The following is a 20,567-nucleotide window of genomic DNA, read 5'->3' as shown; positions in this document are numbered from 1 at the left end:
TATCAAACTTAATTTTTCCAAACCAAACATTTGGTCTCCCTTTTTGCCCCTGCAATCCATACCTCCTACAGACTTCCCCATTTCAAAAAATGTCAAATCTCTCCTAGTTGCTCAGCTCAGAAACCTGGGAGGTATCTTAAAAGTGTCCTTTTATATCATACCACTTATCTAATCCATTAGTAAATCTTGTTACCTCTACCTTCAACTTTCATACAGAATGACCACAACTTAATACCTTCATTCCTACCACCCTAGTTCTAGACATCTCCTATTTGAGTTATTATAACAATCTCTCAACAGGTATCTTATACGCTTTTGCTTTCCTTGAGTCTATTGTACACTAAACATTAGATTGATATTTTAAAAACTTAAGTCAGATTATACCACTCTTCAAAATTCTCTAATGACTTCCCATCTCATTTTGATTAAAAGCCACAGCTTTATAATTCTGTTTGCCTGTTTTCCTGTAAAAAGGTAGAAAAGCACAGTAGGTAAGAATGCAGGTTCCTGGGATCATACTGTGAGTTTGGGTTCTAGATCTGTTTCTTGAGGAAGTTATTAAGCATATTCTATGCTTCATTTACTCCATCCATAAGAGAAGAATAACAGTACCATCCTCAGGGATAGGGTGAGGATTAAGTGATTTAATTATGTAAAGTCTTAGAACAGTGCTTAGAACATAGAGGTCTTACATATGTTATTAGTTGTTTAAGCAGGAATTTTTTTTAAAGATTTATTTATTTATTTCCCCTTCCTCCCACCACCCCATTTATCTGTTCTCTGTGTCTATTTGCTGTGTCATCTTCTTTGTCCGCTTCTGTTGTCAGTGGCACGGGAATCTGTGTTTCTTTTTGTTGCATCATCTTGCTGCATCAGCTCTCCGTGTGGGCGGCGCTATTCTTAGGCAGGCTGCACTTTCTTTCATGCTGGGCAGCTCTCTTTACAGGGCGCACTCCTTGCGTGTGGGGCTCCCCTATGCGGGGGACACCACTGCCCTGCGTGGCACAGCACTCCTTGCACGTATCGCAATGCGCTTGGGCCAGCTCCACACGGGTTAAGGAGGCCTGGGGTTTGAATTTCGGACCTCCCATGTGTTAGACGGACGCCTTAACCACTGGGTCAAGTCAGCTTCCCTGAAGCAGGATTATTAATTTCATTTTTATTTTCCCTTTTTCTTGTATCTGTATGCAATAATTCTTTTTCAGCTTTCACCTCCTTTTTTGTTTAAAAGCCTTGTGGGTATGTTTTCCTGATGCTAAAAAGTGTGACATGGACTTAAACTTTTAGCACAGAAAAGTATAGAGAAAATAATTTTTAAAAACACCCGTATACAGAATAAATTCTTTCACATTGTTTTTCCTGTAGTGCATGGGTGAGCACACCCATGTGCATGGAAAATGTTATAAACTTCTAAACAAAAAGGAGATGCTACTTGATAGACTGTTTAATAATCTGCATAATCAATATTGTGTGATGATTTTTATAAAATATTTATTAAGTATAAATTTACATTATCATGAATATTTTTATACCTTTGTGCATTTATATTATTTCCCTGAGTTAGATGCTTAGTTTTGTTATTGATGGGATAAGCATGAAAATACCTTTAAAACTTTTCATATACTTTTACTCCAGAAGTTTTTATCAGTATACATTCCCACAAGTATTGAATGGCTAACTTTACCCCATACTTGTTAACACTTTTCATTTTCAATCCAGTCTTTGCCAATCTGATAGGAACAAATTATATCTGAATTTTCCATTTGCTATGTCACTGATTAAATTAGTGAGTTTAAATGTTGTTTCATGTATTGATTGCCCATTTATATTTCTTTTGTGAGTTGGGTAGCCATATCTTTTGTGGTCAGAAGAAATATTTTGTATGAGTTGAATTGTTTAAATGTATTGAAATTTTTGATGGCTCTAAGTATGGTCTATTATTTTAAAAGTTCAGTGGGAATTTGAATATGCATTTTACAGTTAATGGTTAGAGTATTGTCTAACTGTCAATTAGGTCAAGTTGTTTGATAGTGTTGTTTAAATCCTTTATACCTTACTGCCTTTTCTGTTTCCTTGTTCTGTGAATTATTAAGAAAAATTTACAGAAATCGCCAACCTTAATTGTGTATTGGTCTATGTTTGCCCTGCAATTCTATCACTTCTTTCCTTCATATATGCTGAAGATTTGTTATTAGGTACATAAATGGTCATAATTATAATGTCCTCTTGGTAAATTGACACCTTGTCATTGTGAAATAATTTCATTTATATCCCTGGTAACATTCTTTGCTTTGAAATTTTCTTTTCTGATATCAATGTAGTCACTATAACTCTCTTTTCTTTTTAGGCCAGTAAAAGGAATTTATTTGGGAAATGGGGGAAAGAACAGAGCTTGCTGAGAAATGGGAGAGAAAGATGGAAATACACACCAAGATTTGCTGCGGGCTTCTTTAGGCAGAGAGAGCAAGCTCTCCTTCTGTGGTTACCTTTTAAATTGTTAATCATTTCTCCCCCTTCCTAATGATAAAGGGATAGGCCCCAGCTATTATTGGTTACCCCACCAATGCTAGGGGCCAATGGTGAGGCCTTACAACTTTCTTTTGATAATTCATTAGCCTGATACATATGTCTTCATCCTATTATTTTTATCCTATTTGTGTCTTTATACACAAAGTGCTTTATTTCTGGTTGGTGTATAGTAGCGTCTTTCTTTTTTATCCAATCTGACAGTCTCTGCTTTTTAATTGCAGTGTTTAGAGCATTTATATTTAAGGTAATTATTGATATTGTTGCATTCAAATCTGTCCTGTTTTGTGTTTCCTTTATATCCTCTCTGTTTTTCCCCTTTTTCTTCTTTTTCTACATTCTTTTGAATTTTTGTTTAAATGCACATTTATATCCTTTGTGGGCTTATCAGCTATATAACTTTTTGTTGTATTATTTTAGTAGTTGTTTAGAGTTTATACTGTAATGTTTAATTTATCACAATCTACCTTTAAGAGCTATTATGACATTTCATGAATTGTATGAAAACCTTCAACACTATACTTCTTTTTCCTCCCTCCTGGCCCTTTTGAAATTATTGTCATACATTTTACTTCCATATATGTTATAATCCCTACAATACATAATTATTATTTTTGCTCTAATAGTAAATTATTTTTAAAGAGATATAAATAATCAGAATAATGTCTTCTGTTTACCCCCTTAGTTACCATCTCCAGTGTTCTTTATTACTTTGTGTAGCTCCATATTTCCATGGATAAACATTTTTCTTCAACTTGAATGAGCTTTTTAAAATTACTTTTAAGTCTGCTAGTGTTGAGTCCTTTCAGCTTTTCTATGTCTGAAAAGGTATTTATTTCAATTCTATTTCTTTTCTTTTTTTTAAAGATAAATAGATCACTTAAAGCATTACATTAAAAAACATAATAGATTCCCATATACCCCACTCCCCACCCCACCCCTGCTCCTCCCACATCAACATTCAACCTAACTTTTAAAAATTTATTTTTATTACAGAAGTTGTAAACTCACAAAACAGTCATGCACATGTATAGAATTCCCAATAAATATCACTTCACCAACACATTGTAGTTAAACAAGAACACTTGTAACATTGTGGAACATTTGTTACAGATTATGGATAATATCATCAGACTATTACCACTAACTATGGACCAGCACATACATTTGATTTTTTTTCCCATACCTCCTATTATTAACACAGTACATCTTTGGCATTGATTCAAGAATATTACTGTATATTTGTTAACTAGTCTATAGATTAGAATAATTGTATTTTTTCCATGCATCTCCATGTTACCACTACTCTGCCATAGTGATATATATCTGTTCTAGGTCACAAAAGGACATTGCTACATTTGTGCTCTTAATCACAATTCTCATTCACCTCTGGATTCATTGTGTTATTCAGTCCCTGGATTATTCTCTAGCTTTCTTTCAATTGACATTTACATCCCTAGACTACCCTTTTCATCCACAATCCCATTTTTAAACCAGCTGCTACTCACTATAATGTGTGACCATCAAATTTATCCATTTCCACACATTTACAGTCAAGTTAATCAAAAATTCTACATACATTAAGCATCAGTACTCCTTTGTAGCCCCTCTCTTATCTCCTAAAGACCTATACACTAAGTTTTAACTCGTGTATTTATTCTTCACATTTAGTTCATATTAGTGAAACTGTTGCAATATTTGTCCTTTTGTATCTAGCTCATTTCACTTAACATAATGTCTTCGGAATTCATCTACATTATCACATGTGTCCTAATTTCATTTCTTCTTACTGCAGTATAGTGTTCCATCATATGTATATACCACATTTTGTTTATCTCCTCATTTTTCACCTTTTGGCAATTCTGAATAACACTGCTATGAACATCAATGTGCAGATGTTTGTTCATGTCACAGTTTTCAGTTCTTCTGGATATATTCTTAGTAGAAGAACTGCTGGATCATATGGCTGTTCTATGTTTAGCTTCCTGAGGAACCACCAAATTGTTTTCTACAGAGGCTGCACCATTTTACAATCCCATTAACAGTGAAGGAATGTTTATATTTCTCCACATTCTCCCCTGCACTTATTGTTTTCTCTTTTATTAATAATGGTCATTGTATGTGGTGTTTGATGATATCTTTTTGTCATTTTTTATTTGCATTTCCCTAATAGCTAGTGATATGAAACATTTTTTTCATATGCTTATTGGCCATTAGTATTTGCTCTTTGGATAAATGTCTTTTTAATTATTTTGCCCATTTTTAATCAAATTGCTTGTTCTTTTTTTGTTGAGTTGTATGATCATGATCTCTTTATATTGAACAGAAATCAAACCCTCATCGGATATGTTGCTTCCAAATATTTTCTCCCATTAGTCGGCTTCCTTTTCAACTTATTGATGAAGTCCCTTGACACACAAAAGTGATTAACTCTGAGGAGGTCCCATTTATTCATGTTTTCTTTTGTTGTTTGTTCTTTTGTTGTAAGGTTTAAGAATCTGTCACCTACCACCAGGTCCTGAAGATGTTCTCCTACATTTTCTTCTAAAAGCTTTATGTGTCAAGCTTTTACATTTAGGTCTTTGATCTATTTTGTGTTAATTTTTGCATAAGGAAATACAAAATTACAAAATTTGGCTATGGATATCCAGTTTTCCCATTACATTTATTTAATAGACTACTCTGCCCCAGCTGGGTGGGTTTGACAAGTTTGTGAAAAATCACCTGACCATAGATGTAAGTGTCTGTTTCTAAGCCATTCAATCTGTTCCACTGGTCTATGTGTCTACCTCTATGCCTGTGCCACACTATTTCTACCAGTGTAGCTAGGTAATATGATGTAAAAGTCCAGAAGTGAGAGGCCTCCATATTTGCTTTTCCTTCTTAAGATATTTCTGGCTATTTGGGGCCTCTTCCCCTTACAGGTAAATTTGGTAATTGTGTTTTCCATTTGATTACCAAATGCTGGTGGAATTTTTATCAGGATTGCGTTGAATCTGTATATCAGTTCAGGTAGAATTGACCTCTTATTGATATTTAGTCTTCCAATCAATGAGCATGGTATGTTCTTCCAGTTATTTAAATCTTTTTAAAATTTCTTTTAGCAGCACATTGTAGTTCTCTGAATACAACTGCTTTACATCCTTGGTTAAGTTTATTCCTACATATTTGATTCTTTTAGTCGCTATTGTAAATGACATTTTTTTTCCCAAATTCCTCCTCAGTTTATGATTAATAGTGTATAGAAACACACTGATTTTTGTGTTTTGATCTTGTATCCAGACACTCAACTTGAATCATTTATTAGCTCTTACAGTTTTGTGAGAGATTTCTTGTGACTTTCTTGTTATAGTGTCATATCATCTACAAATAGTAAAAGTTTTACTTTTTACTTTCTGATTTGGATGCCTTTTATTTCTTTTTCTTGCCTTATTGCTCTAGCTAGAACTTCTAGGACTATATTGGACAACAGGGTGAAAGTGGGGCATCCTTTTGTTTTTCCTGATCACAATGGTAAAGCTTTCAGTCTTTCACCAGTGAGTAAAATGTTAGCTGTGGGTTTTTCACATATGGCCTTTATCATGTTGAGAAAGTTTCCTTCAAGTCCTATCTTTCATAGATTTTTTATCAAGAAAGGATGCTGTATTTTTTCAAATGTGTTTTCTGTATCAATCGATGGGATCATGTGTTATTTCTTTGATTTATCAGTGTGTATTACAGTGATTGCTTTTCTTGTGTTGAACTAACCCTTGCTCTTGATCATGATGAATAATTCTTTTAATGTGCTGTTGGATTCTTTTAGGAAATATTTTCTTAAGGATATTTGTGTCCATATTCATTAGGGAAATGGGTCTGTAATTTTCATTTTTCATAATATTTTTACCTGTTTTTTAAGGGTGATATTGTCTTTAATGATTTTGGAAGAGTTTCTTCTCATTCAATTTTTTTGAAGAGCATGAGTAGGATTGGTATTAAATCTTTTCTGAATGCTTGGTAGAACTCACCTATGAAACCATCTGGTCCTGGGCTTTTCATTTTGTGGATTTCTTTGATGACTGTTTCAATTTCTTTACTTGTGATTGGTATGTGGAAGTCTTCTATTTCTTCTAGGGTCAGTGTATATTGTTCATTCTTTCCAAGGAATTTTTCTATTTCAAATACATGGTTTAGTTTGTTGGTGTTCTGTTGTTCATAGTATCCTCTTGTGATCCCTTTTACTTCTTTGGGATCAGTAGTAGTGACCCCATTTTCATTTTTTTAAATTTATTTGCATGATCTCTTTTTTTTCTTTGTCAGCCTAGCTAAGGTTTTGTCAATTTCGTTAATCTTCTCAAAGAAACAACTTTTCGTTTTGTTAATTCTATCATTTTTTTTTTTTTGTTCTCCATTTCATTTACGTCTGCTCTGATCTTTCTTGTTTCATTCATTCTACTGACTTTGGGAATAGTTTGATGTTCTTTTTCTTGTTCCTCTAGCTGTCTACTTAGGTTATTGAGTTTAGCTTTTTCTTCTTATCTAGTGTAAACACTAAGGACCATAAATTTCCCTCTCAGCACTACCTTCTCTGCATCCCATAGGTTCTGATATATTGTGTTCTTATTTTCATTTGTCTTGAGATATTTATTATTTTCTCTCACAATGTCTTCTTTGATTCACTGATTAAGATTGTTTTTTAATCTCCATATGCTTGTGAATTTTCAATTTTTCCACCTCTTGTTGATTTCCTACTTTTATTTCCATTATGATCAGAAGATGTGCTTTGTATAATTTCACTCTTGTTCATTTTATTGAGATCTGCTTTGTGACCCAACATATGGTTCGTCCTAGAGGAAGATCCTAGAGCACTTGAGAGTAATGCATATTCTGATGTTTGGGGACACAGTGTTTTGTATAGGTTTATTAGGTTTTTGTCCATTTATCATATAATTCAATCTCTCTGTTTCTTTTTTGTGGATTCTCTGCCTAGATGCTCTATCCAATGATGAGAATATTGTATTGAAGTCTCCAACTATTTTTGTAGAGATATCTATTTCACACTTCAGATTTACTAGTCTTTACCTTATGTAATTTATGTCATCTATTTATATTGGTTAGGTCAGTATACATCGAGGATTGTTATTTCTTCCTGGTTAATTGCCCTTTTATTAATATATAATGTCCTTCCTTGTTTGTAATAGTAGTTTTGCTTTGAATGTACCTAATTTTGACCAGAAAGGCTGAGGAAACACCAGCCCCCTCCTGTACTTTTCAGGGGTGGGGGTGGATCCACAGGCACCCAACAGGCCAGTTTGGGCAGGCCTAAAGTACCTGCCATTGCCTGGAAAGGCTAAGCAAATACCAACCTCCTCCTTCCCCATGGGGTATGGGTGAGGAGATGGAATTGAAGGCACTCAACAAACGAGTTCATATGGGTCAAAAGCACATGTAGTTGCCTGGAAAGGCTGCAGAAACAACAGCTCCCTTCCTATTCTATTGCAAGTGGGGATGGAGCTACAGGTGTCTGAATACCCAGTCTATGTGTGCTGAACCTATGCGGGTGGAGGGATGGAGAGAGAGTTGAAGGTGCTCAACAGACCAGTTGACTGAAGTTCAAAGAACCTGCACTTGGCCAGAAAGGCTGAAGAACCACAGCTCTCCTCCTATCCTATCAGGAGCAGGGATGGAGCTACATGTGTCAGAGTATCCAGTCTGTGCAGGGTGAATGTACCTGCAGTTGCCCAAAGAGGCTGAAGAAATACTAGCCCCCTCCTGTCCTGTGGGCATGGAAGGGTCGAGATGGATTTAAAGGCACTCAACAAACTGATTCTTATTGTAAAAAGTGCCTGCAGTTGCCCAAAGAGACCAAGGAACTACATCTCCTCTCCTATCCTACTGGGGCATTAGGATTAAGCCCCAGGTGTCTGACTATTCAGTTTGTGCTGCCTGAAAGTGCTTGCTATTTCCTGGAGAGGCTCTTGCAGATCCCTTCCACTTTCTTCACTGCCTGTGGTTGAGGTGGAGCCTTGGCTACGGCTGCAGTCTGATCTGGGTGGAGCAATGCCAGTCCCTACTGTCACTGTGATTTTCATTCAGCCCCGCTTCCCCTCACATTTGGGATGGTGTTAAAATGGCAGCTACTTGCCTCTTTCCAACTTGGACAGGTTCATACCTTAGCTTTTCTCAGCATTGCACTTTATCCAGCTGAATTTACTAATAAGTTACTGATGTCAGTGGCCAACTGTCTCTTCCCTGTTTTGGGAAAATTGATCTTCCTACTTTAGCAATGTATTTGGCTCCAAGGCGACTTGGGGAGGATGGCCACTAGACTGCAGCATGGAGTGCTCTACTCGTGAATCTTCACTGCAGATGGGTAGTTTCCTTCCATTCTTCCAAGGATGTTGCAGGATGCTCTTTTGGTCTCCTACGTCCCCCAAACAGAAGTTTAGTTAGCCGTATTTAAATTGCTAACTGCCCTGTAGGACTAGTTGACTCTTGAAATCCCTTACTCAGCTGCCATCTTGCCCCCACCCCTTTCACCTTCATTTTTGAAAGTTATCTTTGCTAGTATAAAAATTCTTCATTTGGCCTATCTTTACATTTGCTACTTTCAAGAAGTTTCTTTACTGTCCTCTGGATTACATTGTTTAATTTGAGTTGGCTTCTGTATTTATTGACATTGTTCCTCCTACACCTCTGGCTCCTTTTTTTTTTAAAGATTTATTTATTCATCTATCTATCCCCACCCCCCTCTCCTGCTGCCATGAACTCCCTTGCACCCTGCATCTGCCCATCCGCTTCCCAAGTGGCACTGGGAACTGATCCCAGGACCCTCTGGATCAGAAGAGTGGCACTCAATCTCCTGCACCACTTCAGCTTCCTGGCCTGCTGTGCTCCCATTGTCCCTCCTCTTTATCCAGCTGAATTTACTAATGTCTGTGTCCTCTGTGTCTCCCCTTGCTACGCCATCCTGGTGTGCCTGCACTCCACTCCAGCCAGCCCTGCCACATGGGCCAGAAACCCTGCACGGGCCAGTTCTCCACTCAGGCCAGCTCACCACTCCAGCTAGCATTTCAGAGGGACCAGCCTGCCCTCACCAAGAGGACCTGGGAATCAAACCCTGGGCCCCATGTGGCAGATGGGAGCCCAATTTCTATAGCCACATCTGCCTCCCTATGGCTCCTTTTAACATTTTCTATTTATTTCTGATTTTTTAGAAATTTGATTGTGATTTATATGGCCTAGTTTTCTTTATGTTTCTTTTGCTAGGAGTTAAAATTAACTTTCCTGGGTTTGTGGCTTTATTGTTTTCATGGAATTGGACAATTGAGTGTATTATTTTTTCATGTATCTTTTGTTCTGTTTCCTTACCCCTTCTCACCTTCTGTAACTCTAGTTATATGCATATTAGGCATCTTAAATTTGTCTCATAGGTCACTGATTTTCTATTTAGTCTTCAATAATTTTTTTTCTTTTCTGTGCTTGATTTTGGCTAATTTTACTGTATATTCAAGTTTACTAATAATTTCTCTTGAAATAGCAAATCTGCATTTAATCCCATCCAGTTTATTTTAATCCTGTTTTTTTTGATTTTCAGTTTTCATCTGTTTTATGTTTATTATCATGTCTTTATCCAATATGTTTAATCTTCTAGTTTCTTGAACATATGAATACAATACAGTTGTAGTAAGTGTTTTCATGTCCTTATCCATTTGTTTTATCATCTGTGCTATTTCTGGGTCATTTTGTATTGATGGATTCACCCCCCCCCCCCCATTTGTAGGTGAGATATTCATTCTTGTCCTGTATCTTTGCTTGTCTGGTAATTTTTTATTAAATTCAAGGCCTTGTCAATTTTTTCCTCTTGGGCACTGTTTATTTTAGTATTCCTATAAATATTCATCAGCTTTTTCTGGGGAATCATTAAGTTATTTGGTAAAAATGTATTATTTTTTAGACTTTGTTTTCTTATTTGTTACATGGAGCCAGAGAAGCATTTAGTCTAAGACTAATTTAACTTCCTATGACATATGAGTGCTTTCTTAGTGCTCTATATGTTGATGTCCTGTGGATTATGGGGTTTTTCCAGTCCAGGTGGTGTAAAGTGGTACTATTACTGATCTGCTGTAAAGATGAGGATTGTTCTTTCTAGTTATTTTTGGTTATTAATTGCTTTGTCTAAAGTATTTTCCTCACATATGTGGTCAGTGGATAGTATTCAGTTGAAAATTTGAGGGCTATCTCTGTAGAACTCTTAAATTTCTTTTCTGGGCTGTGTTATCTTCTTTCTTACTCTAGCCTCTGAACTGGCTCCACCTGAGCTCCCAGTTCTGTCTCCTAAATTCAGCATAGCCTGCTGGCTCTGTCTTTTTTCCACCACCTTGTACTGCTGCCTGGAAATTCTCTCCCTTCAGTAACTACTCATCTCTAAGTGATGAATGTATTTTTTTGCCTGATATTCAATTTCTTAAAATTTATCATTTTTACTTCTGTCCATTTTTTTTAGTTGTTTCATTCAGGAAATGAAGTTCTTAGTCACTGTTTTTGTATCTTGGCCAGAATGAAAGTCAAATTTTTACTTTTTATGTATTTAGATTCATCAATATTTAGCTTTGATTATTTTCTACTTAGGCACTTTCCACCCCAATATGTAAAAATTACTGCCCATATTTTTCAGGCACTTAGTGATTTTACCTTTCTTTATATTTAAATCTTTCAATACATTGATAAAGTTATTTGGTTGGAGTTAGGGATCAGGTTTTTTCCATTCCTTCTTTCCTCCCTCCCTCTCCTCCTCTTCACCTTTTCCTCCCTCTCTTCCTTCCTTCCTTTCACCAGTTAACACTATTTGTTACATAATCCATTATTTCCACAATGATTTTTTTATAATTTTAAAAATATTTTTATTGTCATTTTAAAAGATGCATAGATCACATAAAATGTACCATTAAAAAATATAAGAGGTTCCCACTAAGTCACACCCCACCTCCTACTCCTCTTACTTCAACAACCTCCTTCATCATTGTGGCACATTCATTACATTTGATGAACACATTTTGGAGCACTGCTACACTGCATGAATTATAGTTTACAGTGTGATTTACACTCTCCTCCAGTCCTTTCAGTGGGTTATTGCAGGATATATTATTGTCACTTTTCATATATTAAATTATTATAGTTGTAGTCCTATAATGTGTTTCCACTGAAAACTCTGTAAATTCTGGACTCATACCATTTTATTTCTGCAATTGTAAGTATTTTTTTAACTACTTGGTATGAAAGTTCCCTTTCTTATATAACGTTCCTCTTCTTGATCATCCATTCTTTCAAATTAACTTTGTAACACTTTGCCTAAAGTTCTAAAACAAGCCAAAAATACTTGTTGCTTTTTTATATTATAATTTCATTTATCACTTAAATTTTAAGAAGTTTTAACTTTATTATTTATTGTTTCTGCCCGATAACTTTCTGTTCATTGAAATCTCGTACTTTAGTTTTATCACAAAGGACTGTGCATTTCTAGTTAAGTTTCTTCATAGGTATTCGTACTTCTTTCTTTTATGAATGAGGTTTTTCCCAATATACTTTATAATTGGTTATAGTAGTTTATATTTATGGAAGCTATTAACTTTTTTACATTTATCTTTGACTTGTAACTTTACCTCTTTCAATGTTAGTAGTTTTTTGTTGTTTTTTTTTCCTATTGAGTAATCATGTGTTCTATAAGTTTTGAAAATTTCATTTTTTCTACTTTTATATTTTATATGTTATTTCTTTTTCTTATTTTATTGTAGAGAATTTCTGTAACAGAATTGAATGATTGTGGCTCTAGTGGGTATTTTGTTTCTATATTTTCCCAAAGGACATCTTTGTTTAAAACTGCCATTTCAAAACAGCATGCATGGTCTGTTATATTCCAAGAGAAAAACGAAATAAAAAATTTCTTCCATAGCCTGTATTGTGTCAATACTGATTATTACTGTATCATAATCAGTAATTCAATAGGAGAAAAAGAATTATTCCTCAGAACTCCTTGGCATTTAGACAGAGAAATAGTTGTTTGTTTTTTAGCTTTAGGTAATGATTTTAATATAGTTAATACCCTGTGTGTTCTATCACTGTATGACTTCAGGTATTACATTTCTTTGGCCACTGCAAAGTCATTAGAGTAGTCTTATGCAAAGGGCTGATATTAAATAAATCCATTTTTATGTTTTAAAAAGGGATATAAGTTATTGGAAACTTAAATAAATTTTTGTTAACTTTAAGTTTTATATTATCATTTCAATGTATAGGCATGGGTAATTTCTTTAGATTCCTGAAAAAACAAGTTTATAATGTTTATGATGTATACTTAAGGATAATTCTAAAGATTTTAATGTATTACTGCATCTTAAATTTTTTAGTGTCTCAGCAGAAGAAGTAAATTCACCATTCTCACCCTTTACATGGCAGGTAAAAAGGAAATCAAATTACTGTTATGTCTGTAATTTTGTTCTCATTTATTCAATTAAAAGAAATTATCTCATTACAGCCCTTAGAAAATCAGAAGGATCGAATAGATGAACAACAGTGGCCAGAATCTCAACCTATAATATGGCAGAGTGAAGAAAGGAGGCGGTGTAAACAGATTAGAAAAGAATATTTCAAGGTATCCTGTTCTATTTTATAATTTGTTTTGCAATGAGTAGTTTTGATTTTATTTGATTTGTTTTGAATCAAGGAGATAGGATATAACTCTTTAATGAAAAGTGTCAATTTATTGTTTCATCTTGATGTCCCACATTTATGTGTCACAGATGTATAATTCAATTTTATCTATTAGATTTATTAATTCAGAATAATTGAGTGAGTACATCAATCTGAATTGTGAATTACCAAATGTTTAACAAAGAATATATGCTATACTGCTAGTTGTAACAGTATGTGCTAATGTTCTTTTATTCTTTTTTTTTTTTAATTTTTTTATTTTTTATTGACTTTGTAATAATATTACATTAAAAATATATATGTGAGGTCCCATTCAACCCCACCCCCCCACCCCCCCCTCTCCCCCCCCCCCAACAACACTCGTTCCCATCATCATGACACATCCATTGGATTTGGTAAGTACATCTTTGGGCACCTCTGCACCTCATATACATTGGTTCACATCATGGCCCATACTCTCCTCTATTCCATCAAGTGGGCCCTGTGAGGATTTACAATGTCCGGTGATTACCTCTGAAGCACCATCCAGGGCAGCTCCATGTCCCGAAGACGCCTCCACCTCTCATCTCTTCCTGCCTTTCCCCATACCCTTTGTCCATTATGTCCACTTTTCCCAATCCAATGCCACCTCTTCTATGTGGACATTGGATTGGTTGTGTCCATTGCACCTCTATGTCAAGAGGAGGCTCAGATTCCACCTGGATGCTGGATGCAATCCTCCCATTTTCAGTTGTAATCACTCTAGGCTCCATGGTGTGGTGGTTGTCCTTCTTCAACTCCATCTTAGCTGAGTGTGGTAAGTCCAATAGATCAGATTGTAGGTGCTGGAGTCTGTTGAGGCTCAGGACCTGGCTATCACATTGTCAGTCCAGAGATTCAAATCCCCTAAATATATCTTAAACCCCAACATTAACTGCACCTCCAGCACATTAGCATGAAAGTCTTATGAAGGGAGATCCCATCTGAGTCCAGATTCATCACACATAAACACCATTTCCAAAGAGGGGCCATCTGCCCTGGTAGTTAACCCCATCGGCCATGACCATAACTCCCATGGGTCTCTTTTGTTCTTTTATTCTTGTTTCAAAATATTTTTTTATGTATTTGTAATTAGCTTTTAACTGTTTCTATGTAAATAAATGCTATTTAAGTGATTTGATAAATACTTGAAAGCAGGTGTTCTCCTTACATTTGAACATTTCCTTCTCTTTTTGTTACCTTCCTGAATTTCTTAAGAGGCTGTTTTATGTTTTTTGTTTTTGTTAAAACAAAAGCTCTACCCATTTGGAGTATCCCAAACATCCTTTCAGCAGGGATCAATGAAATTTTACTGTGTACATCTTTTTTTAATATTGTGTTATTATCTATCTGTGGTAGAGGTTGCTGGCTCTACGTCTGCTAAATTTACAGAGGCCAGTCGTCAGAATTTGGAGTAATCTTCAATATTACTAAGAATAAATTATTGGTATTTCTGACACTGCAAAAAAGGTGCCCTGCTCCATGAGTATCAATTTCTGTTGTCTTTGTGTACCTTTTCTTTTTCCCAAATCCCAAATTTTATCTAAATAACCTAAATTTTATCTAAGCCTTTTAACAATATTGTGATATGTAAATTGCTGGTAATTTCAAGTTTATATCACTAATAAATAGGATTATATTTTATGATTTTTTCTGTTTGGTAGAAGTGGATCTCTCTGCCTATTGACCTGTTTCCATGTCCAGAACTATAACATATATTTGAAAGTAACATATCATAAGGCCAGAACAATAATCTTATTTGACCAAAGCAAAAAATATTTTGCTTAGCCAGTTTGTGAAAAGATTAATCCTTCCACAATAAATTACTGAATCCTTTCAATGAGCCTTGAATTACTTGATCCATATAAGAGATAAAGAAGAAATAAAAGACATGGGGAATAGGCTAAAGACTACTAAGTAGAACACTGTTTGGTAATGTAGAAAATAATTTATCCCGACCCCTTACAGATTCACAGCTTTATTTTCATTTTGACATTTAATTTAAAATCATCTTTTTTTTTTTCCATGGGACCTTGCAAAAACACTCACTAAAGTTTAGTAGATAAAACTTTTGGAATGACCAATGATAGAGTGGAAATTTTATATTTCTAACTAATAAATGAGTGTTTACATTGATTTTGACCTCCTACTAGTTATTAGTGTATAGTATTGTAAAACTACAAATTCTGACTATTTGTCAAAACAGTTGCATAGCAATTACTAAATACCAGTAACTGTTCAAAATATTTTACAAACATGATTCATTGATTATATATAACAAAATAGTTATAAGTAGTAATAATTAGTTATAAATATAAGGTAAGTACTGTTATTATTTTATAGATGGTAATATTAAAGTAGAGAGAAGCTAAATAATAAGCCTGAGATCCCATAATTAATAAGCAGCAGACCCAAGATTTTGATCTACAGCCTGTGCTATGTTAGTTCTTTATCTACTGTAGATAGCCTAATATCAAATGAATCTTTATTTTCAAATAAATACATTTTTATTGCTTTAAATATTTATATTAACCCAAGTGAGTTGCTCATTAAAGCCTTAATAGAGGCCTTAATGAACCTTTTAAAAACAGATAATTCTTTGGTTTAAAAGCATCATTCATTGATAATAGTTTCTTTTTTTATGGCTTAAATATATCTTCTGTGTTCTTGGTTATGTTATGAAGTTTCTAAGAGCTCAAATGAGATGATATTTGAAGTATCCATTATATAACATTCAACAAATGTTAACTTCCTTCTTAATAAAGTAGGTGTAAAGACAAGCTTCAGTTACTGAAGTTAAGTATATTTGGCTGGGAAATGTTTATGGAGATATGTAGTTCTCCTCAGTAGTCAGAAGATGTCAATGTTAGGACATTGCAAAAAAAAAAAATGGAATACGTCAGCAGTTTTTACCTAAGATGTTAAAAAAAGTGTTTTAAAATTGAGATACTATACTCTAAGTTAAAACTATTATTCAGAACTGACAGTATTTTTTTTTGTTACAGAAGTTGTGAGCTTACAAAATAATCATGCATAATGCACAGAATTCCCATACATCACCTCTCCACCAGTGCCTTACATTCTGTTACCATGGAACATACATTACAGGTTATGAAGGGACATGATCAGATATTACCACTAACTATGATTCATATTGTACATTTTGTATATTTTTCCATATACCCCTATTATTGTCACTATGTATTAGTAGTGTACATTTGTTATAGTTCACAAGAGAATATTCTCAATTTGTACTGTGAACCACACAGTCCATCTTCTACTACATGGTTCACTGTGTTACAGTCCCAAGCCTTGTGCATTGTATCCAAAGTGTGCAATCGGCAGCTCTTACTTTTACCACAGAGTTGTCCAGAGAGCTGAGAGTATATTGACGATTAAAACATCATTGATTTCTATGAAGTGTCTTTCTTTCACAGACAAAAAGGAAACTTTCTCTTAATCATGTATCTCCAGAGAATAGAAAAGGCTTATTTATAGGATATATTAGTGAATTTGAATTGATTTATAGTTCACTAACAATTAAAATATTCTAGAAGAAGAATTGAGATTTATATCAATTATCACTGTACTTTCTCAGTGATTACTCAAGTTTTGCCATGTTATAGAACATAGAGTGCTTCTGTACAACTTTATCCTAATACATATAAATGACTGCCATGGGATTTCTTGGTTTGTCTGTGGCCAAATATTCATGATGCTGTTATTCAGTATATTTATTTAAAGCATGTGTGCACACACACGTGTGTTTGTGGGTATGAAGCTTAGCTCTCCATTACTGATCCTTAGTTGCCAAGATTAATTTTGGATAATATTAATTAACCAAAGCACCTGAAACCAAGTAAAAAAAAATTATAAAATATTGGCAATATTATTTGAGCTAAAAGATAAACTGAGTCAGATTATATGAGTAATTAAAATAATGTAGGAGAATTGAATTAACTTTACTATGCTCTCAGGACATTGTTGTGTAAATTATTAATTTTGTATAAAAATTTAGTGTCTTTGTAGCCAAAATAAAATTCCTACTTTTTCAAAGTCAAGGTATTTCAGGAAATATATTCCTTTATTAAAATTATTTTAAGGATGTTCATCAGGAAATATATTCCTCTATTAAAATTATTTTAAGGATGTTCATTAATATTGTTTAAATAAGAAACTCAATAAGATTGAATATCTAACCTTTTATTGATAAATGTTTAATATAAATTAAATTAATGTAAAATTTAGTGTAAAAATTACAAAACATCTATTTCCAGTGAATTTGATAATAAATTGAACAAAGTTTAAAAAGCATTGTCAGTATATCAAGTTTGTTTTAAAGGTTATTTGATTCATTTAAATGCCATATATATTTGTTTTTAAATGTATCTGTAGCAGTTTGATATATTTATGAATTCCAAAAGTAGATATTGGATTATGTTTATAAACTGGTTTGTCTGAAGTTTCACTTTTCCTTAATTAAATTATGATTAGGGCTTTGACTGGTCCACTTTAGTAGGGCGTTCAGTCCCTACCTCTTGATGGGTGGAAATTCACAGATAAAAGACATGGCAAAAGAAGAGAGTTGGAGTTTTGCTGTTTGAGTTTTGATGCCGGAGTCATGAATTGGAGCCCCGGGAAGTAAGCACACAGAGTTGGTTGTGAAGAAAGAGAAGCAAGCGCCAGGAAGAGAGGACCCCTCAGCCCAGAGAGAAGTAAGCCCTGGAAAGACAGGAACCCAGGAAGCCTGAATCCTGGAAGATGTCAGCAGCCATCTTGCTCCAACACATGGCAAAATACTTCGGTGAGGGAAGTAATTTATGCATTATGGCTCGATATCTGTAAGCTCCTACCCCAAATAAATACCCTTTATGAAAATCAACTGATTTCTTGTATTTTGCATCAATACCTCTTCTGCTGACTAATACAGAATTAGGTACGAAGGGGTGGGGAACTGCTTTTACAATTACCAAATTGCTGGAATGGTTTTATAAATGGGTAAGGGGTATTTTTTGGAGGAATTGTGAGATGCTTGGTGGAAAAGACCTAGTTCGCTTTGAAGAGATGGTTAATAGCAATATGGATGCTAAAGATACTTTTTATGCTGCCTTAGAAGTAAATGGTGAAACTATTATTGGAAGCTGGAAGAAAGGGGATTCATGTTTTAAACTTGCAGAGAATTTAGCATGATTAACTCCTGGTGTTTTATGGAAGGCAGAATTTGAAAATGGCGAGCATGGGCATTTAGCTGAAGAAATTTCCCAAGTAAACCTGGACAGTGTAGCTTGGCTTCTACTTGCAGCTTATAGCAAAATGCTAGATGAGAGAGACATACTGAGGACTGAACTGTTGGGCACAAAGAAAACAGAAACTGATTCCAGAAATTTTAAATATCTGTAAATGAAGTCACCAGAAGAAAGTGTCACATTTGAGGACTTAACTAAATTTGGAACTTGTAAATCACAATTGAAGAGGCAGCTATGTTGGAAAGACTTGTGGAAAGTCTTACTGTCTGATGGCTTGGACCCCTTCTTCCCACATGCTAAACTAGCACTTTTTGAGAGAGCTGTATGAGCAAAACCTGTGTCAGCCTGGAATAAAAGGAACATGGAAAGGAGAGATGGAAGGGGAAATGACTTAAAGAGAAAAAACATGGAAGGTGAGACGTGGAATTAAGACATCACCTTGGGCCAAGAGAAAAATCCCATCCATGTGTACAGAGAGGGTGAGTTTGCCCCAGCAGTTGAAGAGGGTGGATGTACTCACCAGATGTTTGTGGAGTGTTTTGCTGCCCCAGTGTATAGAGAGGGTGAAGCACATTCTTCAAGGATTAGGTAGTTTGAGGTTGATGCCCCATAGATCTAAGAGTTGTGGGCCTGTACCCCATGGATTAGGGAAGGCCAGGTGGTCAACTCATTGCTCTGAGAGAGTTGAACCTGTAAACCAAAGGTTAGGGAAGATGTTGCCTTCACTTCACTGAACTAGGGGGGTTAAATCTCTAACCCAAAGACTGGGCAAGGTGAGTTCTGGAGCTTGGTCAACACCCAGATGCTTGATGAGGGTGTAACATAGAAAATGGCCACTGGGCAAGCCTGTGGAAAGGGGGTTCCCATAAAGTCCCAAGGAGAAGAAACCATCGTCTTAAGAATGATTCTCAGACTTTGAAATATAATGAAGTATGTCCTGCAGGTTTTCAGAACTGGAGAGGACCCTTGACACATGTTTTCTTCCTAATTTCTCCTTACTATAATGAAAATATTTATCCTTTGTCTGTTTGTGTCTTGGAAGCAGATAAATTGATTTTTAAGTTACAGAGGTCTACTGCAGACCAGACTTTGCCCCAAGAAAAACTGTATTTCTTTAAATTGATTGTGATATGATTTGGTTCGTTCATTGTTACTGATTGAAGGTGGTCTTTATTTATTTATTTATTTATTTATTTATTTATTTATTTCTCTCCCCTTCCCCCCTCACTCCAGTTGTCTGTTCTCTGTGTCTATTTGTTGCGTCTTCTTTGTCTGCTTCTGTTGTTGTCAGTGGCATGGGAATCTGTGTTTCTTTTTTTTGTTGTGTCATCTTGTTGTGTCAGCTTTCCCTGTGTGCAGCACCATTCCTGGGCAGGCTGCACTTTGTTTCAAGCTGGGTGGCTCTCCTTACAGGGCACACTCCTTGCACATGGGGCTCCCCTACGTGGGGGACATCCCTGCGTGGCATGGCACTCCTTGCGTGTATCAGCACTGTGTATGGGCCAGCTGCACACGGGTCAAGGAGGCCTGGGGTTTGAACCGTGGACCTCCCATGTGGGAGACGGACGCCCTAACCACTGGACCAAGTCCGCCGCCTGAAGGTGGTCTTTTGAATATTGTAATATATTTTTAGAATTCAGAGGGTGTAGTATAGCAGTTTGATATAGTTATAAATTCCAAAAATAAATTGGATTATGTTTTATGTTTGACTAATACAGTATCTCATTACTATTATGTTAAAACTTTATATTAAGACTTTACAAAAGCATATCTGATGTAATAAATACAGTACTATATTTTTACTTAAAGGATAACCCTAAGAAAAATATTTTAATATATATATTTTTTTATGATTGTAGTAGCATTATACTAGAAGGTGAAGCCACCTGGAATTGTGAAATATCCTGATTTTTTTAAAGATTTATTTTATTTACCCCACCCGCCAACTTGTTTGTGCTTATTGTCTGCTCTGTGTTCATTTGCTTTGTGCTCTCTGTGTCTGCTTGTCTTTCTCTTTTCATCTTTTCTTTATGAGCCACTGGGAATCGATCCTGGGACCTCCAATGTGGGAGAGAGGAACTCAAGTGCTTG

General features: G+C 35.1%; 1 protein-coding gene across 6 annotated transcripts in view; it reads left to right on the top strand.

Moving 5' to 3' along the window:
- LRCH2 (leucine rich repeats and calponin homology domain containing 2) overlaps window positions 1-20,567 on the top strand; it is a 200,779-nt gene that overhangs the window by 139,729 nt on the left and 40,483 nt on the right. For all 6 annotated transcript variants that reach the window (XR_011647944.1, XR_011647943.1, XM_058291724.2 and 3 more), the window contains 2 exons: window positions 12,909-12,957; window positions 13,037-13,153. Coding sequence is in view for 4 of the 6 variants with exons in the window: in XM_058291724.2 (XP_058147707.1) it covers window positions 12,909-12,957; window positions 13,037-13,153 (166 nt within the window). In the remaining 2 variants the exon portion in view is untranslated. The remainder of the gene's footprint in view (window positions 1-12,908; window positions 12,958-13,036; window positions 13,154-20,567) is intronic.

This window comes from Dasypus novemcinctus, chromosome X (assembly GCF_030445035.2).
Source record: "Dasypus novemcinctus isolate mDasNov1 chromosome X, mDasNov1.1.hap2, whole genome shotgun sequence".
Lineage (NCBI taxonomy): Eukaryota > Metazoa > Chordata > Mammalia > Cingulata > Dasypodidae > Dasypus > Dasypus novemcinctus.
The sequence above is the reverse complement of the archived record's forward strand: the minus strand, read 5'-3'. Positions and strand labels throughout refer to the sequence as shown.